The sequence below is a fragment of the Tubulanus polymorphus genome, unplaced genomic scaffold (genome assembly GCF_964204645.1).
Source record: "Tubulanus polymorphus unplaced genomic scaffold, tnTubPoly1.2 scaffold_27, whole genome shotgun sequence".
In the NCBI taxonomy this organism is placed as follows: domain Eukaryota; kingdom Metazoa; phylum Nemertea; class Palaeonemertea; order Tubulaniformes; family Tubulanidae; genus Tubulanus; species Tubulanus polymorphus.
In genome coordinates, this window is record NW_027437434.1 from 60,673 (window position 1) to 86,968 (window position 26,296).

General features: G+C 36.3%; 1 protein-coding gene across 1 annotated transcript in view; it reads left to right on the forward strand.

Annotated features, from left to right (window-relative positions):
- Nucleotides 1-26,296, forward strand: part of LOC141914484 (beta-arrestin-1-like) — a gene marked incomplete at its 5' end in the record, with an annotated part of 79,795 nt that overhangs the window by 42,847 nt on the left and 10,652 nt on the right. Inside the window, 4 exons of the mRNA XM_074805705.1 lie at nt 5,486-5,558; nt 9,152-9,163; nt 13,336-13,482; nt 24,686-24,772. Of these exons, the coding sequence (XP_074661806.1) occupies nt 5,486-5,558; nt 9,152-9,163; nt 13,336-13,482; nt 24,686-24,772 (319 nt within the window). The remainder of the gene's footprint in view (nt 1-5,485; nt 5,559-9,151; nt 9,164-13,335; nt 13,483-24,685; nt 24,773-26,296) is intronic.

Consider the following 26,296-nt stretch of genomic DNA (forward strand, 5'->3'; position numbering starts at 1 on the left):
GTTTACAGCTATTTTTTGATGAGCTGGACACACACGAGAAATTTTCAATTCTGGTTAGTTCTTCTCGAGGATTATTCGCAGTAGCCGGCACATCACGGAGAATCTCAGGAACACCATCCACGACATCCGCAGTATCATCTTCAGCAGAAGAGTCTTCGTTGTCACTAACTATCCTCTGATTTGTAGCTGGATAGTGGTCACCAACAGTATCATTATTTACTCGTCGAGCCGTCAATGTTGGACCTGGCGTAGCCGCAGAACATGACGGTTTTGACAGGACATTAGAATTCGGTGAAACAATAGTGTTATTAACAGGTACGGAGTTATAAACAGATCTATTTACATCGTTTTCAGTGTCACTTTCTTCATCTGAAGATCCTTCTGACGAAGAGGAAACACACTCATCATCGACATCATTAACAAAATAATCCTCCAAAAGTGTCAACCACTGCCTTTCGATTGCCGGTGACTCCAAATTGCACGATCTCAGACTGTTCAACGAATCCGCGACACGTTTTTCCTTCGATAGTGACATTATTATCAACGAATTTAAACAAGAATAAAGGAGAAATCTTTTCAAAACAAGTAGAATGAAATTAACTGTTGCGTTTGTTTACGACGGCAGCCATGTTTTTTTGCCCAGTGTGCAATGCGCGATGCGTTGATAAGCCAACCAGCGATCAGCTTACATCACACGCTCGGCTTGCGTAGCAACAAAGGGAATTGTTTACAGATCTTTCAAGCCCTCTCATTGGCTTTTAATGACGTATTTCGATATTCTTACGCTGATTTTCATTTAGCACTACTTCTGAGCTGTCGATCAATAGCCGGTTTGTGCCATTCAGACTACTGATTGTAAAAATATTTTAGGTGAAATAGACCGCTAATTTCGATTGTTTTAGAGACTATGTTGATTATGATTGATTCAATATCCCTAATTAAAAACGATGTTTGAAGCATTTAAAGTTAAACTTTTTAAAGTATAGCCTAATAGTGAAAACTGAAAATCGATATTTTCAACACTGACTGCAGTAAATAGCCTATAACGCTTAGTGAATGAATGCGACTTCCGACTGATTTTGCCAGCACCAGTCACATATGTTTGAATCCTAGTGAAAGTTGGTCATATACAAGTTATATGAGTTATTCCTACGAGTAAAATGAATTATTAAAAGTTTGACCTTAAAAAATATGGACGTGCCAACACCTATGAAATATGTGAAAATACAAGTAAATCAGCTCCAACTTCTACCATCGTTCAAGCATCTATGATAATAGTCACGTTTTGTTACAATTACACAATGGAGAGAAGATATTTCTACGTCATTCCTTTTTTGGTTTACCTTTGTCAGCGATCTGATGTTGGCATTGAGCTAATTCATGTAAAATCGCAGTACGTTTTTTTATGTGAGCATTTGTTTCATTGGTTCTCGGCTTAAACGATGTATAATCGATGCGATTGAAGACATGGCGAACCTCCGTCGATGACATGGTCAACTGAGTTAAAATTCTACGAAAACTGTTTTGGCGTGGAAAATTCTCGGCTCTCGCGTATAAAATTGCAATGACCTCGATTGGGAAGCGTCGTCTCTACAAGCGAATTGGATTGGCTGTTTTTGGGATATATGGGAAATTCCGGCGCTACTAAAATAATTATGGGAAAGCCATAGAACGGCGTACGTTTCATTGGATTAGGTGCCGTATACATGCGTATTTCAAATGCTCATTGCTGGTGAGGATGTAATTATTTCACACATCCGCCAATGGTCTGTTTGCCGTAACCCAACCGACCTGACTTCAAAGGTACTGAGTGAAAACTTTGAATTTTTGATAAAAACGGCCGACTGACCCACTGCCGACGTACGAGCTACGTATGTTTGAATTCAAGTGTGGATCATGTGAAAACATGCCTTAACATGTGGCCTAGTTTAAGTTTTCCGGGAAACTGGCAGTGTTCCAATAAGCTGCCACTCATTTTAATAGCGACTATATTAAAGCTGGTAACGTAAAAGCGCGCATATATTCAATGTACTGTTTCATTTTTAACACAGAGATGACGTTCTAGACGAAGTTATAATTTTAGAATAATTCTTGAAATCTATGCTAGTAGACAAATTTCCCGTGCACAATGGATATGATTTTTTTGCGATATTGTTTCCATGTAAAAAAGCCCAAAGGTGAAAAATTTGTTTTTTTTACCCAAAAATTTTGCAAAAAAAAAATTTCTACCTACCTACCGACTCATCCTGAAAAGTTGAGTCGGTGTTACGGCAAACAGACAATTATTTTGGGATGGCCTTATTTGAATATTTTCTCATATTGTGAAACATATTTTTTTGAAAATAAAATATAGTTTCCCTGCCGTGCCTACCTGTACCCTACAAAATTTTGGACGTGGACCTGAAACAAATGTATATCTTTGGTCTTATTTGACTACAAAATAATTCTTCAAGAAAGATAAAATACAATATAAACTTATGGAACTTTGAAGTCACGAATTAAAAAGATTTTTCAAGCAATGCCCTTATTCCAAATGACCTCTAGCTTTCAAGGTAAACCACACTTTTGCCCATGGGCAATTTATTAAACAATTATACAGGGTATATCATTATTCAAGCAAACTTCTATCAAATATTAGGCTAATTAATTAATTGTCTGTTTGCTGAAATGCTGACTCACGGTGAGTCGATAGGTAGGTAGACATTTTTAAGCAGAACTTTAGGGCAAAATTATTTTATCACTTTTTTCTACATTGAAAACAATATGACCAATCTGCGTGGTGCACAGGAAATTTGTCTCATTTAAGAATAATTTTACTGTTTTAACTTCATATGGAGCGTCATCCCTGTGTTCAAAATGAAACAATACATTTGATATAAAATTACTTGGATACAAACTTACTTGGATTTGAAGTGAGCGCTCAAGTCTGTCACTGTCCTACTTTTGACACGGGAGCCTCCTGTGTACACGATAACTCAAAAATCGTTTGAGACAATTTCGTGAAATTTTTATGGTTTGTGCATAATTGTATGGTGGGGAACCCTTTTGGGGAATCTATGATTCAAGATGGCCGAATTATGACCTATTTTTGATATGTGAACTACCAATGTACGTGCCAAAAATCGTTTGAGAACATTTCATGAAATTTATATGAGATATGTATGATAGTATGATGTGAAACCTTATTGTTTTGGGGACTTCTCCAATTCAAGATGGCCGACACCATCTACCTTTGACGCAGGAACTTCCCGTATACACGATGACTCGCCAAACCGTTGCGATAAATTCATGAAATTTTTATGATATGTGTATGATAATATGAAAAGGAACTGTATTGTTCTGGTAAAAATGGCATGTTTTGAACTTTTTATTGATACAAAGTCTTCTGTACTTATTGCAGATACTTGATCTGTTTCTTCACTCACCTGGTTTATTGCTGTGTGCATGAGCGTGCATTTTGATACAACTATGTTTATTTTCTACTTGGGTCAATAGTACAGTAATCAGGAAGTTGAGTCAACTCATCAACTTCACTTCAAAAAGTTGTGTGCGTGAACCGAGCATAGCAAACTCTGGTGCATGTGGCAAATCATTTTACTGCTATATTGCCAACAGGGATATGTAAGCAACTACTTATTTACACTGTTCCTATATCCTCTCAATAGGCCCATAACTCATTAGCCCCACAATTCATTCCACATCCCATTGGGCCACATCTGATAAGTCCAACGTCAAACCAACCGCATACACAAGATGAGGGGTTATGTGAATAGGTTAATTTGAGGTATGAACTTGAACATTGCTTGCTCATGTGTGCTTTATACACTGAGCTCATGCATTATATTTATGCTCAATGATAATAAACATTCATTAATACTTGCTTCTCTTTTTCCTTCCTCATCGCTGCAGTTGTTCAAATCGCTGACATTATGCTGTTCAGTAAAGCTAACTATAAATGTACAGTTGCCGAACTGGAGACGGAGTAAGTGGTGCCACCTACCAGGATTATCCCATTATTTGTATATGTTGCGTTTTTGTCAATATTATTTTTATTGGTTTTTATTTTCAGTATTTAATTTTACGTAGTATTGATGTACCAGACGTGTAAACTGTTGTTCTGGCCCTAGCATTACATGTGAGTTAAGTTTGACGCAAATTTAATTCATTTCCAATTGTTTTAATTCCAAAGAATTCTTTATAACTTGTGTGACGAGTATGCTATGGTTTTGAGTTTAGAAAGTTGAAATTATTTTATTTTCGATAACCTTACCTAGAGGGTCAAGTTTTAACTCACATCTGTGTAACAGGGTTCTGGTTGTTGCTTGTTATGCCTTGGCAGCTGTGATGATTTCTGTAATTTTAGATATGATAGTTTCCCCACATTCATTCCACTTTTAGTTCGACCATGGCAGGGGAAGATTTAAATATCATCCTCTTAAAGATTGCATCTTCTTGGATGCATTTTTTAAAAATGTTCTGACATCAATATTTGCAGCCTTTGGTATAGTTGCTTCAATCAAAATTCAATGAAAAATGTCTTACTTTTTACTTGCGCATCACAGATCCTTTCAACAGATATTTTAACTATCCTGCCAGGGCTGACATCACACATCTGGTACATCACGCTTCACAGAGTTTGATGATTTTTATTATCTCAATGTCAATTATGTATTCATTCATTGATTTTTCTCACTGCTGTTGTTTAGAAATATGTATGTTTTTCGCCTGTCAACTCTCTTTTAGCTCTGTTTTTCAAATCTCTTTTTTAGCTATGAAAAAAATCTGCTTTGCCTTGAAAGTGAAATTGAACGACAAAAAGGTTTTAATGGGATTATGAAAACTTTGTAATAAAATGGTCAACACTTTGGAAATTCAATTTTGAATTTTAGTTAAAAATTTGGTGTTATGCTGGGCTGTGTCTATAAGGGGGATGTTGTAAGGTTCAATGATCTACCTTTGGTTTGGTGATATTACTAGCAAGTCGTCCACCAGATGCCATTAGTGTGCTGTAGGACATTATTTTGTCATAGCTTTCTGTCAAGTTGTTTAGACCAGATTAGCCTATAGCGATTCTAATTTAAGGCCTTTAAAGCCAGTCCAAGCTGATCACACAACTAAAGCGTTAAATGCCCCAATTTAGAGAGCATTTTGAAATCTTAAACCCCCAACATTGACTGGCTTGTCCAGTTCCTTGTTTCACTTTTGTGTCTGTGGATTTGACTCTAGATTTAGATAATCAAACATATACTGATTTTAACTCGTCACCTACTCAAAACCTGGTCCAACTCAATAGACATAGCTCTAGGGAGTTTCGTTATACCATATATACTGGTTTTCGCACAATTTCACCTCATGTATCGAAAAATGCCACTGGCAGGTACAGCAGATTGAGTATGTTAGACAATTGTTAAATCAATGTTGATGTTTTTTTCCCCTCAAAAAGCTTTTTATGTTTAGTTTTCGTTCATCCTTCATTATTTCACAGTTCGACAATTCGCCGATATTTGTTTGTTTTCTACTGCTCAATACAAGTGCACTGTTGCCGAACTGGAAAGCGAGTAAGTTTATTTGATGGGTTCCCTCTATCTGCCACTTCAGATCACTTTTCCAGATCAACTACCCAGGACTCAGTTTCACAAAAATAAATTCCCTTCAGACAGATTGAATTTTGTCATCTATTCTGTTATCTGTTCTGTTATTCAGCAATTATTTGGGCCATCTCAAATTAAGGCCCTAGATTTTGATCTTAACGTTCATGTTTAATCTAGCAAACAAGTAGCCTATCTGCTGTCTATGTACAGCCAAACCTGCTTAGCCAAAATTGGTTTATTCCAGATATTCATTTAATCCAGGTCTAATCTAGTATCACTAAGAAATTGGTTTAGTTACTAATGGTTTCTGGATACGTGATACAAAAGCCCACTACCTGCATGAGCAAATTTGAAAACAATAACTTTTTAAGATCAGAAACAAACTAATTCTAAAAAGAAGACTGGGCATGCTTTTATAAACAAACCACTGAGCTTGGAGGCTGTGTTACATATTCTAAGCTGAGAATTTTTTGATAGACATAGATTCATTATGGTGCTAACAAATTGAAAGTATCTGTAGACCTCAATCAAATTCTCTCATTTAAGTTTGATATCTTTGAACTGAGACTTGCTTTACTTGCTTTAGAAAGAGAAATGCACTCAGTGCACTCTGTGCAGCTGAGTCCACTTTCTTGATTGAAACCTTTTACCCTTACAAAGCCCAACTCGGAAAGCTTTGCCATAAAGGTTTGGGTCCTTCATCATATTTTAATTCATTTATCAAGTGGGCCATAATTTCCACCTTTTAAGTCATTTTTTTCCTTTCTGTGATATATGTATCAATCAAAATAATTTTAGTGTTGTATTTTGTTGTTTCAAAAAAATATCCCTTAAAGTGTGGTGAAATTGCATGACACTTGTATTATTTTGAATTAGAACATTTCAAATAAGTAAATTTTTTAGATACAGTTGTTGAAATATTTGTTTGAATTATTATCTTCAGATCAATGTCTTCTGGCTTTTTAATTGTGCCATTTTTAGCCTACTTGGGACTTTAGTCCCAGCAGGCAATACGGGATATCGACAAACTCAAGTTCTGAAATTTCTCGTTTGATGGCGCTAGTCAGAACCGGAAATTGTAACCTAAATCTGGCATGTTCTAGTTCATTTGCAATAAAAATCACGCGGATCAAGCTTTTAGTTAGAGATATTTTACTTACTATACATCGTCACACGTAATCCTTTAAGTATGATATCCTGGCAATGTGTTGGGTTCGATAAAAGAAAACTTCAAACGCTAAAGATTGCTTAAAATGTCAAAAAATTACCAATAATCACAAATTTAGCGATGACGTTCGAAGCAGCAAACGAAAGTAAAGACTGGTGCCGGGTGTCATCACTTCGTTGTTCACTTCAAGACTCTAAGGTGAATTTATTGCTGACTACACTGATAAATACGAAATAATATTAAGAAATAAAATTGATTTTTGAAGGAATGCAATCGTAGATCCATAATAAAAATATGATAAGTATCAGGACTCGAACCGACAATCAAAAATTGGGTCGTCATGTGCTGCCACCATGTGATACCTGGCAACCAGTCTTTACATCGTCAGCTGTCACAAAATGTTTTCGATGATTTTAGGACATTTATAGTGATTTCTAGCCTTTGTAGTGAGGTTTTATCGAATCCAACATAACGGTAAAATATCACATTGGAAGGATTTATCATGACGATACATAGTAAGTAAAAAAACGCTCATCAAAAACCTGAAGCGAGAGATCTTTATTGCAAATGAACTAAAACATGGTGGATTTAGGGTCCAATTTCCGGTTCTGACTAGCGCCATCAAACCAGAAATTCCAGAACTTGAATTTGTCGATATCCCGTATTGCGTTCACTTTTCGTCCGTTGTCCGTCCATAGACGGAATCCAGTTATTTTGGGAAGTTTTAAGAAGCTTCAATGTAATGCCTTGATATTTGGTTTGCACACGTAATCTATCCTAGACACACCTCAGCCCTAAAACTGGCCTGGTCAGAATCAAGATGGCCGCCTGGCAGCCATTGTTGTTCGCCGAAATCAGCACTTTTCAAACATTTTTCGAGGGAAATTCTGAAGACGCTTGGATCAATTTCCTAAATCTTTTGTATATAATTGCATCCCCCTAGGGCCCATTAGCATGTGAAAAATTTGGGCGATTGTACACAAGATGGCTGTCCTGTGACCTGTTTTTTGCCCGAAAATGTCAATTTTGGTCCGAATTTTGAGTCCTGTAGCTTCTTAATGGATTGCTATTTTTCATTTAAATTTGTGATGGGTATTCTATGGAAAGGGATTTTTAATACATCAGACAGGTATTTTTGATCAGCAATTGGCGGTCTTCTTAGTGTCATCAGTATTCATCTATAGGTGGTAAAACGTTTTTTTTTTTAGGAAAATATCAAGAGGTTTTGACTGATAGGCTGTTATTAGCACTGTCATGAGATACATCTCCTCACATGGAATTGGAATCACCTAATTCTTTGTTCTTGCCACTAGGGGAAGTTAAATATCGAATGATATATAATTTGTCTATTTATATTGGTACCTAAGCAGATTTTGTAACCACAATCAATTGCAAAGTTTTAGCTCATGACATGTTTTATTATTGTTGTGAGTTTCAATGTCATTGATTTTGGCATATTATCACCAGGGGGCGTTGAATGATAGAATTACTTAGTATTTCCACATTATGTTAGTACCTAAACAAATTTTGTTACCACCATTAATTGCAAATTTGTGGCTCATAACATGTTCATGATTGTGGTGAGTTTCAAGGTGATTGGTTTTTGCATATGGCCGGCAGGGGCATTGAATAATATAATAACTACATATTTCTACATCATATTGGTACCTATGCATATTTTGTTACCACAATCAATTGCAAAGTTGTAGCTCATGACATTTTCTATGATTGTGGTGAGTTTCAAGGTCATTAGGTTTTACATATGGTCACCAGGGGCGTTCAATAGTAGAATAGTTTAGTATTTCCATATCTTATTGGTACCTAGGTATATTTTTTTTATCACAGTCAATTGCTTATAGCGCGTGGCATGCTCTATGATTTTGGCGAGTTTCAAGGTCATTGGTTTTTTTATGATCACTTGGGGGCATTTGAAATTGTTAGATTGTGGTATTTGAAACCACCTTCCAAGGGGGCATGGTGTCCCTGGACCCCTGGTATTAATCTCGGGCAATCTGTGATGGAATTGTATGTGAAAAATCTTTGCCGTTGACCTGTGACACTGGAGATTATTGTCCAAATTGAGGTTATTGTTGAATTTAACCTTGGGGTTTACTCAATTGACATATATTAAACCTGAATTTCTAAGTTGGTATTCATCAAAACATTTTCCTGGTATGTGTTTAAGAATCCTTAAAGGAAACCCTGATATCTACATATAAATTGTTTATTGTTTATTGTTTGAGGAGAAAACTGGGATATGTTTGATATGAAATGGGCATCTGATCTAGATGTCAATTGACGTGTGAACAGTTTTCCTCTGTGTATCTGTGCTATAATATGATGATGCTATATTGTTTTGATGTATTTGTATCTGTTTTTTTCTCACTATCAGTAGCAGCAACAGGCAAGTTCTCTTTATCATTCATTTACTCGTCTGTTTGTTCTTGTTTTTCTTTTTTAACCATATCATTCTTCACACTTAGCATCATGATCCTGCCCCTACCTAACCAAGCCAATCCTGCGCACATGCTAAGAATTTCTGGCTCAGTGAGGCGTTTGTCAATTTCCTGTGTTAAATCTGACACCAATAAGAGATTCATGTTGAAACCCAAATAATTTTCAACAAATTGTGACAATTAATTAATTGGCTAAATAGGGTGTAGGACTTGTTAGGCTTAATTATTGAATATATCTCAACACAAGATAATCTGGTGATTTGCTTATGTATTTGGATCAGTCACATAAAGATTTACTTTCCAGTCATTTACATATCTTTTAGTATAATCCTAGCATCTTTGTTGCCAAATCGGTAGAGGCAATTTCTCTTGTGAGGAGGATCCAGTACAAGGCTGTATGGAACTTCTTTCTGCCCCTTTATTAATCTAACAATTAGAAAAAGCTTATTTCCAGGTTGAAAGCTGTTAAAGATTTTTCATAATTTCTCAGATATGAAAAAGTCACTGAGCAGATTTCTACAAATACCTCTCATTGGTAATTTAGCATATGCGGGTTTGACTGGCCCTTATACTGGGACTTTCCTTGGCCATCCTTGTGGTGTATGAACTGCCAATCCTCTCGAGCAATGCTAGCTTAATCTTCTAACTTTTATTACATGATGATTTAAGTTAAGCTTTTATATTTAGAGTGATTTCATTATGTCTATTGAAAATATGTACATATCATAACATTGTTGTTCATATCATAACCAATTTTGAATGTTATTATAATTCAAAGCATGTTCAATGAATGTGACTAAAATAGAATGTCTTACTCGAAAATGATTGATTAATCAGGAGCCGGTTGCTCAAAAATAAGCTAAATTGAGCCAATGGTTAACCAATGGTTAAATGGATCCACTAAAGAATTATATTGAAAGGTATAGCAACTAGCGGTTAACTTTTGAGCAACTAGCCCATTCGAGGTGACTATTCTTGTTTCTGCCAGTTTCCCGTTTCTGCTAGTTTCCCATTTTATATACGTAAAACATATTAATATGTATCAATAATGATTGTTATTGGTGTTTTCGATGAAATTAGATATACATGTACAGACACATCAGGCATGTTGTATCCTACCTTTTGAGCGACTGGCCCATTTGAGTTGATTATTAGTGTTTTCTGCTAGTTTCCCTTATTAGATAAAAACATGTTGAAATGTAGGAATTTTGCCATTTTATTGTTATAGTTGATTTCGATGATTCTTGATATACTATGGGAAGCGATTCATGCAAAAAACAAGACCATTGATCGGAAGTAGGATAATTGTTTCACTGTAGTATATTCCCAAAGGTGTATCTTTAAAGCTAGGTAGCTATTCTGTAACATTGTAGCTAATTTGGTCGCTTCTTCCAGAGTTCACCGTTAGGTATCGCCATGGAAACGTTTTGGCTGTATCTTTCATTCTTAGTGCAAGAGTTTTATATAAATGATAGGAGAGAAAACTTTGATATATATATATTTTTTTTTGTTCTGTAGATTGATTTCAATTTTATGCCGCATTAAATTAATGTTGCCAAATGTAAATGGCCCATACAGTCTGATCGACGACAGTACTTCATCACAATTACTTATCACACGTATGAGTCCAACGATACCTTTGAAATCACGAAATACTTTCTTCCTATCTGTGAGAAATTCTTAGACATCCATTCATCCATGAAAAAAATTCAATGGCCTTAATATATTTCAGGGGTCAGATTCAAAATACATGTCTAATTGAAAAATTATGAAGAAGTTTGAAAAATCCAATAACGTGTTGGTAAAAATATTTTGATCTATTCTATGCATAAACTGGAGCTAGATTTATACAAGCTCTGTTAAAATCTAAAAAGTCTTATTTCACATTTCAAATTTTCCAGATAGTGATCAGTAAATTGCCACTGCTTTTGTTATTGTACTTGTCAGAGTGAGTTTGACGAGAAAAAATTTGGAAAAATTATGTGAAAATCCTGGTATTTTGCAATTGAAAAATATGCAACAAAAACTAATTGCAAGGGTGGGGAAAAGTGCTTAAGACGACACCTAACAGCAAATATTGGAACCTATGCGCAAATAAGCTACAGAGTTACAAAATAGCTACGGTACGAAAAAGTGACATCTTCATGTATATACTATGGTGGTGCATAAAACTTTCTTCCTTTGGTACAAAATAACGTCCAAACGAGGCTAAGTTTCTCTTCATAACCTTTAAAACATTCAATGCAGTAATAAAAGCTCTAACCCTATTGAATTTCATCGGAATCGGTTGCTTATTCATCAATTTAGTTATTTATTTGTTGTTGGATCTACTTTTCGTCTCAGGAGAACACATGCATTTTTACGTATATTCATGCTTCAAACAAGTGCTCGTTACAGACTCGCTGCTATGTGGTGTATTGATCTGCGCATGTATATGAAAAGCTCGTGGCCTAGTTATTAACAAGGCCATGCGCTTAAGTTTTCCTGGAAACTGCAAATTATTCAACTGCCAGGGTTCGTCGCGGCTGGCCGTGAAAAGCAGTGAATTTAATAGAAGGGCAGTAAAATTGGGAACTTGGAAATTGTTCAATTTACGAAAATAAATTGTCTAACAAACTTTGTACACAGTGTATAGAAATATTCACACCATGAATGTGGAGAGTATCTATTTGAGTGAGTGGGGAACTAGCTACCATTTATATTCATGATGAATCGTCATGCTGTTGTATGTGATGGAGATCGTATCAATAGACAGATTTTCATGAAAACTTCTGTATTCAATCAAGGGGGACAACTTAGGCATTTTTGATTACTTGGAGCACGGATTCTCTGAAATTCTGCCAAAACTTCATGCGTTTCCATTTATAATTTGAGAAAAGACATTTTTTCTTGATATTTTCCGTCATTATTGTCGATGTAATTGTCCGTAAAAAGTCAATTTTCTCCCATCATTTGAATTCAATCCAATAGTTATCACTCTTTTTCATTTGTTCTTCTTAAATCTCTACAGCACCAATGTTAAATTTTGATGCTGATTAAACATACACTCATGTCAATTTAGGTAAGTCCATACTAAGAATTTCGTTTCTTGTTTATAAATTACCATAAAACTTGGTGTGAGGATTGAGTGAGATGAAATGTCAAACCCTATTGAAATTTATGTCATTGGCTATCAAATAGATTTAGCCTGTAATTCTAGATGGATTTCCGTGATTCTTGGTCTAAAAATTGATGCAGTTTATCTATGAATGGGCACCGTGTCAGCGTTGATCTGTTCAAACCATCATTGTGACTCAATGAAGCCATATCCCACTGAAGTTTTAGTTGTAGTCAAGTACGCCATAGTACGTACAGCTTGAGTTTCAGAAACTAATTAAAATTTGATACTCATATCAATTAAATCATACCTTAAAGTCGCAGGTCAAAACAAATAATTTGTGGTCCATCTTTTTCAACTTCGTTAAAAAGGCCAAACTCCTCGCTGTAGGCTTAGAAAAGGTACCGTAACTGGCGTGAGTTTCTTCAATTATGCTGAGGCGGGTAGTTCCAACGACTACTTAATAGGATTAGGCACAGGCCTAATTGGTAGTATTATAACAAAACAGGCTTGTTTGCGAAGTGGTGCAGTACACAATTGCTGGTGCATCGTAAAGCGTTCTTAACACTCACTGTATACTACAATAACCACACTCAAAGTGGTGAACAGATGATAAGATAAAAACCCACTATGTACAAATTATAAAATTTGAATCAAAACATCATGTATTTTATATTTATGTTTTTTTAATGAATAAATTCTCAGTTTTAAAATTAAAATTTGTACACCAGTTTGCAATTTTAAGCACGATCGCTGAGTTGCTCAAAGTTTTATCATCCAATGTATTCTTGTTTTCTATCAGTTTAGATTTATCTTAAGAGTAAGTATGTGTTAACCTGAGAACGTTCAATGGAATTAGATATATCATGATATACATTAATCACAACACACATTAATCACATGGGACAGGATCTATGAATTAGAATGCAATGATATTGTAAGCACTGAAAAATCTGTAAATTAGGCAATGTGATTGGCTGTTTGTTTGATATCTCATGTCCATGAATGTTTTTGTTTTTCTAGGGAAGGATTTCCAATACAGCCGAGCACTCAAGGTTTCTGTAAAGTCTACTATTTGACTCCACTGCTGTTGAATAATAGAGACAAACGTGGCCTCGCACTCGATGGAAAGTTGAAACATGAAGACACTAATTTAGCATCATCAACTATGTAAGCAGCAACTCATGCGACTGACAAACTATTCCAGAATTGACATTCCAATTAATAAAATAACCTATTGCGGAATTGTTCATACCACCAGTGAAAATTTTCCATTTTAGCTACTAATTACAGGGATGATGATTTTCCACCGTTCGGCGGATTTCCGCCTTTTCAATCAATTTTTATCATTTCTCAGATCGATGCAAATCCGTTAAAAAAATGGGGAGGGGGTGGTGGGGATAATGGCATCTTAAGGATAAATTGGTATGACCATAAAAGCGTTTTTATGCGTGTGCTCGCGTGTAGTGCTGAAAAACAGCTTTTGCGGCCCGTAACGTAGCACCGCCTACATTGTTTTTCTTATGCAAATGAATAGATGATGTGCATCTGGACTTGTCTTGTGTTTTTCTTATGCAAATGAATAGATGATGAGCATCTGGACTTGTCTTGGAACTAGCAGTGTGTTAATGGTAAAACATTGGACGATGTTGTTTGATTCTCTGAGTGAAATTTCAATCTTAAAACTGCTGAAAAATGATGAGACAATGTGAAAAATCAAAATTTTCTGGGGGAGGACCCCTGACGCCGCCAGTAACTTCACGCCTCAGCTTTCTTTATTACGAGATTTAAAATTTTCTGCCTTTTTAATGATGCCCTGTTATCATCCCTGTAATTAGACTCATAAATCGTGTCCCCCTAAAATTCAATAAAAAGGAAGCATAATCCTTTACTTATAAACGTAGAATTAAAACCTTCATTCGCGTTCTTTTAACCACGAAATACTTTCACAACATTTTTAGGCCATCCTATTACTATACTAATGGAGCGAATTTAGATGATATAGTTGCCAGTGCTTAGACTGTGCAACTGAGCATATATTCATACAAATCATTCATTAAAGCATTATTCATTCTCCAAATCCTAGGGAGCTAAATTTTGAAAAAGGGCCTCGTTAAAATATATGGGAGGTTTTTTGCGAAAATCTGAACGCAAAAATATCAGTTTCAATCAGAAAGGAAAGTCTCCTCTATGGTTGGCTTAGCGCAGAAATCAGAACTTGAACCTATGGTATCGTCTATTGTTTTACTGCTGGGTTTTATTTTAAGATAGAGGTTTTTGGGAAATATTTTTATTTGCTATTTATTTTATTTGGATGACCTTGTAATGCTAATTAGCCATTGCTCGAATTACAAATTCAATCAAATTTTTATTTTGCAAAAAAATTTTAAAAATCCAATTCAGTTTTACTTAATTGAACAAATATAACATCAAATCCATTTCAATTTTATTTCATTCAAATCAATAAGACCAAGGAAAAAGATTGATCTGAGGTTTTTGTTCCTGCCATTTCCCCGTCAGTGCTACTTATGAAAACATGATTGTACCATTTAATTTATATTGAGCGGGAAGTGTATTTTGAGAAATATAACCGACAGATTGCACTTTTTGCCATTCATGAAAAATCAACAGCTGTTGTGCCCCTTAGGGCTCTTGTTTGTTTTCATTTGTCAGACATTATTCAAGATATTGTCATTTGGTGATGACTATATGGTGATGCTGTAATGTTGCTTGGCGCGTGCACGTTTGATATGATAACAGGCTGAATAATTTGTACGCTACGATATTTTGGACGTAGACCATAAACAAATGTTTATCTTTGGTCTTAGTTGACTACAAAATAATTCTTTAAGAACGACGAAATACAATATAAACTTCTAGCATTTTGACGTCACAAATTGTTCAGATTTTTGAAGCAATGCCCTTTCTCCAAACAACCTCTAGCTTTCAAGGTAAACCACACTTTTCAAGGTACACCACACATGGGCAATTTATTTGAGAAATTAACCAAAAGTGTCAAAAATTCGATTTATCGGAGCACATTTTTTATGCAGCATCTTTAAGTGTCAAGAATTACACATGTGAAAATTCAATGCTATTTGCGTGGGAAGAAATTTATCTCGTCGAGATCTGACGCTTTGTTCGTTATTTATGGGCTTTCAAAGACGAAACGCCCAAAATCTCGGTTATATATAATTTGTGTTGACCCGGTTTGAACTACATCATGACGTCATAGCATTCGTTGAATATGTAAATGAGGTGGATCAGCAGGCGCTAAACAAAATGGAGGCACAATTGAAGAGGTTTATATTCATCATTTCTAGCGCGAAAATACTGATACTCAAGGCGTATGATATAATGATTTATTGTGTGCGATGTGTTCAACAATTCATCTAGTTTTGAAATCCCGTGCATAAGGTAACATTGCATCAAGATATCTGACGAAATTCTGGTTTCAAATTGCGGAAATTTACTTCTGTGTTTGCCACACGGCTGATTTACAGATGGTAGCATTGAATTTTTAGAGATTAGTCTGATATTTACACGACTGGAATACTTGTTTAATCATCATTGATTTAAGTCATTTAATTGACGTTCGCATTAACGATCTGTTTTGGAGCCTGATTATTTGTATTAGTTTGTAAATCGCTGCACAGTGATGGACGTTCGCGTTGAAAACAGTCGTGAACAGTGGCGTAGGCAATATCGCCTTATACTCATGTTCACTGCGTGTATGTATCTGTTATAGATAACACGTGCCAAGGCGCAGGTTGCGCGTATCAACGATTATGAGTGAAGATGTAAGCTTGCCTGCCTACTTAAAGGGGAACTGCAGTGAAAAAATGTTTGTATCTATATATGTTAGAAACCTTTATAGATACATTTTCACAACAGCAGAAAAAACATTTCATCTAATACTTTATCCAAAAAAGAGGGTTTTGTAGAATGCTTGGCCGCCGCCATTTTCTCCACGTAGCAGACGCTTTTCGTCATAGCATCTCATCAGCAGCAAACTATCCACTGAAGAAGACTCAGATAACAAATACACGCGCCCCTGCAACTAATCTAGATGTCAACTCTGCCCTCTCATCAACTCATCACCGACCGTCACCGCAGCCAACAACCAACAACTCAAAGTCACTGGACCCTACACATGCGACTCCACCAACGTTGTTTATGCCATCACATGCGATATGTGCCCTGGAACCATCTACATCGGAGAAACTGGACAAACATTACGTCAACGCTTGAACGGTCACAAATTTGATCAGACACAAGAAAATGGATAAACCTATCATTTCAATCTTCCGAACCACATAATCAGAAACCTAAAAGTGACCGCGTTACATAAAATGAACACTTCTAATAAGCATTCGAGCGAAATCATGGAAAAAAAACTTATTCAACGCGGTGATACTGTTAATCGTGGCCTCAATGGCGATCTAGGATTCATGTCCCACTACAGAACGTTATTTCGTTTGTTATTCATTGTATCTGGACTTATCTCGGACTTCCATTTCTTGTTATTCGTTGCTCTTAGATACTATCTGTTTATTTTACTTTGATATAGTTTCATTTTGATTTATTTCTCTTTGATTTGTTTTAGTTTGTTGTTCCTTAATTAATTGATTATCTACTCATTCACTTAGTTATTAATTATCATGTCACTCATCATTTATTTGTAATTACTCTTCTCACTCAGTTTCAGTTCTCTGTAATTAGTGTCAGTCTACCTATAAATACTGTTGTTTTTCTATTGACTATACTCATTCACCTGATGAAGCTTCTATTCATTAGAAGCGAAAGCTCGTGCGTCAAATAAATAGTTAACCTATACAGTACTACTCGTCTCGTTACTTATTGTATACAAGTTGATTAGGAAATTTCAACTAGTGTTATGCTAAACAACAACAAGAGTAGAAATGAATGGCCAATTATAATTTTTTGACTGCAGTTCCCCTTTAAAGCAATCCTATCGTGAAATTATTAACAACTATGTCAGTCGATAAACTTTATTTTGTCAGTAACCGGCACTGGCCTCAAATTTGCATAGACTTGGGAGCTTCTGTCCTTATTGGGCCGTATGATAATGAAAAACCTCTGACGAAACCCAGGCTCTCACTTTGCCGGGTCACTCATAGTTTTAGTTGTTTTATATGTCATTCTATGAATGTATTGAAATTATGAATATTAATTTGTTGAGACAAAAATTTCCAAAATCAATTTTTCGAAGATTTCATTCTCGTTAAAAAGTCAGTTATCACTGACCAAAATTAAGTCCTTTCTGATACATGTATATTTTTTCTTTTCTAACTTTCAATGAAATGAATTTTTGCGTACTAGTAGCCTATGCATGGCAAATTCTTTACTTCACACTAGTTTGGGGAGCCACTGGACCATTGGTCCTTTATCTTGTTAGTGCTGTAGATACTACAATGACAATTTGTACTACAAATGATGTTCTTTCCCTTAAGTTACTAGTTATGCTTTGCTACGTCTATGGATCATACCTTCTATTATAATTTTTCGCTCTTTCAAAGCAGCCAACAAGGCAGACGTCTTACTAGTTTGTTTCTCTTCTAGATTTCTTCTCAACTAGATAGGTATAATGGGTTAAGTCCACTGGTAACACCTTTTCAAGATCAAATTTCTCATTCTTCCAATATGGCCACCCCAAAGTACATTTGAATTCCTTGTTAGTGCTCTTGACACCTCAAGGACCAGCGATATTCTTGAAAGTTAGCACCTTTGATTTGTGTGGTCCATGGAGTATACCTACCAAAAAATATTGATGGATACTTTGCAACCTATGGATACTTTGCAACCAAAACCGATTGCAAAGTTGTAGCTTATTACATGTTGTATGATTGTGTTTAAGTTTCAAGGTCATTGGATTTTGTACATGGTCACCAGGGGATGTTGAATAGCTGAATAACTTGTAGCTCATGACATGTTCTATGATTGTAAAGAGTTTCTAGGTCACCAGTTGATGTATATGGTCGCCAAGGGGCGTTGAATAGCTGAATAACTTAGTACTTTTCATACTGTATTTTTTGTAACCACAATAAATTTCAAAATTGTAGCTTGTGACATTTTTGTGGTCGGTTCACGTAGTGAACGACCACTTCGTTATCCTGTTCAAATGACGTCATGTTGTCTCCTAGGTCAGTCAAATTCTTACCGTTCAGTTTTCTCCGTAACCACATAATGTCTACACTTTTCTACACATTTGTACTACTGAATGTTAGATCAAGTTTATTGCGCTGTCCAATATTTCCGTCATTTGATGTAAAAATTGACAGAATTCCTTGTAAGATTATGGCTAGACTATGGCACATATTGACAGCACTGCACTGCTATGTCGAGCGCACTGACGTGATTATGGGAAACCACGCTATGATTGGTTGTTACTAGTCAAAGTGCTGAAGTGATCCGTTCGACAAGTTTAGGCACTTATATATGGTAATCGCTTTCTAGAAGGTAGTTTTTTTTATCCTGACATTAAACTTTGCCGATTAGTTTGTTTGATATGGAAGAGGCTAACACGCGCGCCACCGATGTATGAGGGTGCTGTTCTTACTATCATCACTGTATGTTGACTAATGTAAGAAATATAGCTGCAAAGCAGCAATAACGGGTTTTCTGCACAACCTTGTTCGTATTCTTGATCTTGTCTGGATAATGTGTCGACCACGATCGCGTGTATGCGATGCAGTGTTCTGTTCATGGTCAGAAAGTTGGGCTTCTACCTGAAAGGCATGATATGGGTACAAAGAAAACCAAGGACGTCTAGCGGCAATAAATTTGTTTATTTACACTTGAATTGATAATCGAAGTGACGAGCAGCCTCTGGTGGATTGCGGGATGACGACTCAGAAAAACATGTGGCCTCATTGAATGGGGCCCAATTTTCGATGTTTACGGCCCGACAGTGCTTTTGTAACTTTGATTTATCAAAATACGCATGGAGTATTTGTAGATCGAAGTGAGCTGAAGGATATCGTACCGATTGTATCGGCAACAGTGGCAAGGTAACAAAGCCTATGTTCTTTTATTGAAAATAGTGTGACATGAAATAATAATAATAAGAAACACGCAAATCTTAATAGGGTTTTCTGTGAAGTAACAGAAAACCCTAATAACATAACGGGAAGTGATTTTGATTTTTAGGCCATCCGTACACTGAGCCTATATATTACTATACAAATACAGCAAATTTTATTGACCAGATGGTTTCAAATGAAAGGTTTTTTCATTGTGCAACCTGGGCATATATTCATGATACAAATCGTGCATTCAAGCGTGAATGCTAAGCTGTCAGGTTTAAAAAGTCAATCAGAAAGCATTGTCTCCACTATGATTGGCTTAGCCACAGAAGTCATCAGGTGTTCACGTGATTCCGCGGTATCGATGACTGTTTTATTTGCAGGTTTAATTTTAAGATTCAAAATTGTATTTCAAGATCGATTCCTGTGATTACTCAATTTGGTTTTTGAGAGGAAGTTTTATTTGCACTTCCGAATCCTTGACAATTGTTCGGGAAAAATAGCTTTTTCTCAAATCGGATATATGACCTTGATATGCAAATTAGCCATGTACACGAATTGCAAATTCAATAAAATCTTATTCCGCAAAATGTCAAATCCAAGTCAATTTAACTTTATTGAGCAAAAAATTCAAATTCATCGAATTCCATTTTATTTTACTCTACATTCAAATGTATTCACTAGACGATGAGTAAAGATTGATCTGAGGTATTCGTTCGTGCCAGCCCCAGTATCTCTGTTAGTACCGTTACTTATAAAATATAGCCAGTCTAATGAAAAACAATCTTTGTCATTCAAACCTAACGGAGCAGGAGAACCGACCACATGTTTGAAATTTTCTAGTCTATGATTGTGGTGAGTTTTAAGGTCATTGTAACCTTAAAATATTCACCAGGGGTCTTTGAATATTGAAATTTTTTGTTTGTTGAGCATTTCGAACCACTTCTTTGAATTCATTGTCAGTTCTGCAGACACTACACATATGGTTCTATTCTCTTTGACTCAGCACTTCTTACACACATTTGAATTTTTTATGGGAAATGTTGAAGATGTTTCAATCAATTACTTTTATTAGGTCAGCCGTAGGCTGAGCCTATTACTATACAAATGGAGCGAATTTAAATGTCATGGTTTCCAGAGCTAAGGCCCATTGACTGTGCAACTGAGCATATATTCATAAAAATCATTCATTAGAGCAATAACCATTCTCTAACCCAAATGAAGCTGAATTTTGAAAGAGGGCCTCGAAAAAAATTTTATGAGCTTTTTTGCGAAATTCTGATCGCAAAAATATCTGTTTTAAAAGGCCAATCAGAAAGCAAAGACTCCTATAATGAGGTATCGTGGTATCGCAGTATCGTCTAGCGTTTTACTTCCGGGTTTTATTTTAAGATCTAAAATTGTATTTCAATATAGATTTCTGTGAAATCTTTAGTTGATTCGGTTTTTGGGAGGAATATCTTCATTTGCACTACAGAAAATATCATTGACAATTGTGCAAAGTCCGGGAAAAATCACTTTTTCTCAAATCGGATGGATGACCTTGATACTCTAATTAGCCATGTGCTCAGACTGCAAATTCAATCAAATTTTGTTCTGCAAAAAAGATATCAAATCAATTCAATTTTACTTTATTGAGGAAGGTAAAACAGCAAATCCAATTCAATTTTGTTTTATTGAGCAAATTTCAGGAAATTCAATTCTATTCCGCATTCAAATCAAAAAGACCAAGGGAAAAGATTTATCTGAGGTATTTGGTCCTGCCAGCTCCAGTCGCTGTCTGTGCTACTTAAGAAAACACGATTGAATTGTGTAAATTATAAGCCTGGGATTGACTAGTCTATGAGCAGGACTGTGTATTTGGACAAATTTAACTCACAGAATGCATCATTTGCCATTTTATGAAAAGCTGACAGGCTGGCCATAGTGCCCCTTGGGGCTCTTGTCTTTCATTTTATTTGTATCCCCTAACCTGTCACCTCTTTTGAGCCCCAAAAGGAAAATTTTGACCTGAATTCCGAGACCTTCCTATTGGTTTGTGATTTTCTTTTGACATTTGTGATGGATATTCTTTGAGAAGAGATCTTTAGTAAACCAACGGGGTTTTGCGATCAGCCAAGTATCACACAATTGACGGCCATCTTAGTGTCATCAGTCCTCATTCGTAGATGAAAAAAGTTTTTTTTGAGATAAATATCAACAGGCTTTAACTTATTGTCTTGGGATATATCACCTTAAATGAAATATGGGATCACCCAATGTTTTGTTATTGCCACCAGGGGGAGTTGAATATTGAATCATATACAATATGTCTATTCATGTTGGCAGCTATGCATATTTTGTAATTAAGTTTAAGTCCTGACAAGGGAGCAATGCGTGATTCTTGCAGCCGTTCATAGAGCTCCAACTAAAGAAGTTCAGAAGTTAGAAGTGATGGACGGGGTTATCCTATCCTTAGCTTGTTTTGTTTCGCATGCCAATCTTTTATCGATTTGGGGGTCTGGCTAATCTCGTTTTAGCATCCCGCCGGTCGATCATGGATACTGGGTACTAAGTTTGTTAGACAGATTAGGTTTCGAAATCTCTGAATCAATAGGCTCTCTTTGTCTCTTCTCAGGTTGGTGCATGCCAGTTTCAGTGGAGTTGAGAAAAATTCATGGGGGCAGACAGTCCATCACACAAGCTCTTTAGAGGAGGCGTTCTGCACCGATTCCTGTGGCACATGGGTTTAGTCCAGTCCAACTTACAGGATGTTTCCGTCAAGGGGTGTCACTGGCCCTCATTCAGAAACCCTTACAGATTTGTTGGCGATGGTCCTTCTTTTCAGCCAGGCAGAGGGCATTTCCCATGATAGCTTGTGCACTTTCGTCAGAAGACAGAATTGGAACTCCACCAGGAGGGGACAGATTGGATACTTGCTTGCCAATCCATTATTGGATCTATTTGCCAATCTTCCCCTGGATCAGTCCTCCCCTGGGTATTAAAGCAACTAAAGAGGTCAATTGCAATATCTTTCTGATAGCTCCATGTTAGCCAGCTCAGAAATGGTTTCTCCTGTATTTCAACCGGAACTTTCCATTGCTTTTCCCAGCACCCGGCAGTGGTTAAATCTGTTCACCTTGTCCAACGAGGGTAACGGCTACAGGCTTTTTTCTAGAGTTGGCTGCCACATTTATCATGGGATCCAAGGAGGCCATTGGCGTCCTCAGGATTTTTTTTGGGGAGTTAGTTTTTAGGAATGGAAGGGGGGGTCTGGGGAAAATTTTCAAAATTTCATGCAAGCAGGCACGTTCTGGTGCAATCTGAGGCCGATAAGTAGACTGGTTCCCATTCACTTCGCATGCATTGCTCTGCTCCACGATTGCCCATACTTTGTGGGCTTCCGGATGGGCGGACGTTACAGAAGATCATGGAATTTCCCAGCTTGTTGCAGGGTTTTAATTAGGGGCCCTTGAGTACCAAAAGTAGGTTTCCCATGGGATCTGTCAATAATTTTAAAGAAGTTAAAGGAGGCTCTGTTTGAACCTCCTTTGGCTGCGTCTTTTGCAAGCTTGTCAAAGAAGACTATTCTTACTGTTCTTAGGTTGCATGGCCCCTTATGATATCCACACATATCCTGTTTAGATAAGGCCATATTGTGTACAGGCTGACAAGTTGTTCATTAGAATTCAGCTCCCTCACGTCATGTTCGAATGTTGACAAGTGTAGAATATTTCCTGTAGTCTAATGTTAGTCAGTTACTTAACCCATTAGCACTCGGGAATTTCACTATGTAGTGTCAATTACTCCTCAGACAATTCTAGGGAAAATCCAAGTTCATCACAATACTGAATAGCTCATTTGCTGTTTATTTCCATGCACTACAAGATCTTGTTATTTTAGTAGATAGTCAAGGCTTTCATATGATATAAGATTTGATGAGGTGGGCCACCAAAATCGTGTCCTTTTGGCCCTCGAAATTCATTCAAACTTACTTGGATTTGAAGTGAGCGCTAAGATCTGAAACAGTTACTCTTGAAAATGGTTTTTAGGATAAAACCGAAAATTTGGGTTATTATTATTAATAAATTTTAATAGTTTCGATTTTTGGTTCGAAGAATGAGAACCTAAGCTATCGTCAAGTTGCAGTCATGAAGTCACGTGACAGGATCGGAAGATTTTTTTTTTCAGATTGAGTGATACGCCTCAATGAAATAGGTCCACATACGTAATTCGCTTGTCTTAAGAATATTATAATTATCATGATAGATATATTCAAATACTCTGAATAATATCATTTTCTAAAATCATGCGTAATGAATGCCGATTTAGCGGTTGGTTAAAACAAATCATTACATCTACTCGCGCATAAATACACCATCAACGCTGAGCCTGTTAAAGCGCCAGTTCCCGTACGTACAGCCATACACACGTTGGTGCCGACACCGGCTTCCACATCAAAAGTTAAGAACAAAATATTAGAAATATTTGTGATCCGATTTAAACCAAATAAACCTTTAAAGTAAGGTATTTAGCATCGGATATTGTGCCGAAAATTCTAGATTGATACACTACATAGTTTTTCAAGTAAGCGCATTTTTAGTGTAAACCAATTATGTTGATTGACAGGCAGTATCAGCTGTGCGCCTCATTTTATCGATGACGTCAGATATAAACAATAACATTACCACGTGCGCAATGCAAACGGAAAACAAATTGAATTTTTTTGAACAAACTTCTCTAATGGAATATCAATTTCTTTTCATAATTTGCCTTTCTTTTATGTGATTTATAATTTGTACATCAGACTTCTTCGAACCCCAGGACTTTGAAGTCCTCTTGTTAAAAAAACCTTTTTTGTTCCTCTGATTGTGGGACTTATATTCCAGATCTGTCATGTTCATACTGTAAATACTCTAGGAATCAAAATAGGAGGATGTTGATTTTTTGACAGTATTTCGAGGCCTTGGGTGCGTAGTTTATCATAAGCTATTGGGTTTGAATCCCACCATAACTGTTTTTGTACACCATACGAAAAAAAGTGTCTGGGCAGATTCGGGTTGTTTGAGGAGTAATAGTCAGGGCGGAACACGGGTGGCTTGAGTGCTAATGGATTAATATGAATGAATGATCAACAGCTATAGAAATGGCTGTATAAAGAGCTGGTATGTCCAAAAATGCATATCAAGTAAAATTTCATGTCAATATCTGAAATAACTAAAGTTGGGTGTTAAGTCTTGTAGATGGTTTCAACATATTCTATTGTGACTGCTATTATCAGCTCTTAAGCAAAACACTTTGTTTCTGAGGAACAAATAACTTTTCTAATTATTTGATTTTTGTTGCAGATTATCGGACCAAAATCAGAAAGAAAATCTTGGTATTGTTGTTCAGTACAAAGTGAAAGTTCGACTTATTCTTGGACTAGTAGCAGGGTAAGTCAACCCACTTCCTTAATGATTAAGTCAACTTCGGTTAATTTGTGTTCGGTTATCCAGTTAAGCTCTTATTCCGTATAAATAAATGGGTCCTATTTTCATGGACTTTCGCTTTAGTGAAGTTTATTTTACTTTGGCATTTGAAACTTTCTTCCTTGGTTCAAACTAAATTCCGAACAAGGCTTAGTTTCTCTTCGGACATTCAATGCAGTAATAAAATCTGTAACCCTATTGTATTTCATCAGGATGAGTTTCTTATTTATTAATTCAGTTATTTATCTGTTGTTGGAACTACATTTCGTTTCGGAAGGATACATGCGCTGTCACGTATATTCATGCTTCACTTTGTTTCTTGTTTTGTAATTGGATCCAAGATGGCCAACTGGTGGCCATATTTGTTTTGTTTTTTTTTTATGCATGATACATGAAAAAGATGATGTCAGATCTAAAGAAGCAGATTTGATAATGAAAATATGTTGCGGATATATAGTTGATGGAATGGCAAGCCCCAGTGCAAAAAGTTTCAAGGTCACATGATATTCCATTTGGCCACTAGAGGAGCTCAGAACATGAATCAGTGATGACTTCAGATGACGTTGTAAACGAAACACGTTTCACTATGTCTCGCTGATTGGGATTGGAGCACAAGATTTCCACCCCTATCAAAAATTAAGGCTGTGTGCCATCAGATATGGCCGCCAGGGCAGCTATCTTGAATTTCTAGTTTGCTCAAAACAGCCTATTATTCTTAATGGATTTTCATAGAATTTAGTGTCTTGTTTTGGCGGATAAGATTATTATATTATTACTATTGATAATTGAGGTCATCGGCCATCAAATATGGCTATCCATGGTTGCCATCTTGAATTTTCTTGTTAGGACAATAGAGCCTACAATTCTTGATTGGTTTTCATGAAATCAGTGTGAGGATTGGGGTAGATGAGATGCCTGGCCCCTATTCAAAATACAGGTTATCAGTCATCAAATATTGCAATGACAGCCATCTTTAATTTCTTGTTAGCAGGTAACAGCCTATAATTCTTGATTCTTTCATTATTTAGTTGCATTTGGAAGTGAGATGTGCGCCCCTTTTGTAAATAGAAGTTATCGACTTTCAAATATGGCCACCTAGGTGGCCATTTTGAATTATGTTATTAGCACAATAGAGCCTAAAATTCTTGATTGATTTACATGAAACTTGTTTTGATGATTGGAGCACGTAAGATATTCTTTACTTACGAAAATGGAGGTCATCAGCTATTATATTATAATATTGCCACCAGGGTAGCCATCTTGAATTTCTAGTTTTGCACGATACAGCTTGGAATATTTGATGGATATCCATGGAACTTGATGTGAGAGTTAAGACAGGTTAATCTGTGTTCCACTTAAATTCTTACAAAGTGGGTGAGAGTGTATTGCGGGGGGGGGGGGTTATTTAAGGCGTAATTCAAGTTCCAAATAAATAGTTTCCCCACCTACCTGTACCCTACCAAATTTTCGACATGGACGGTAAACAAA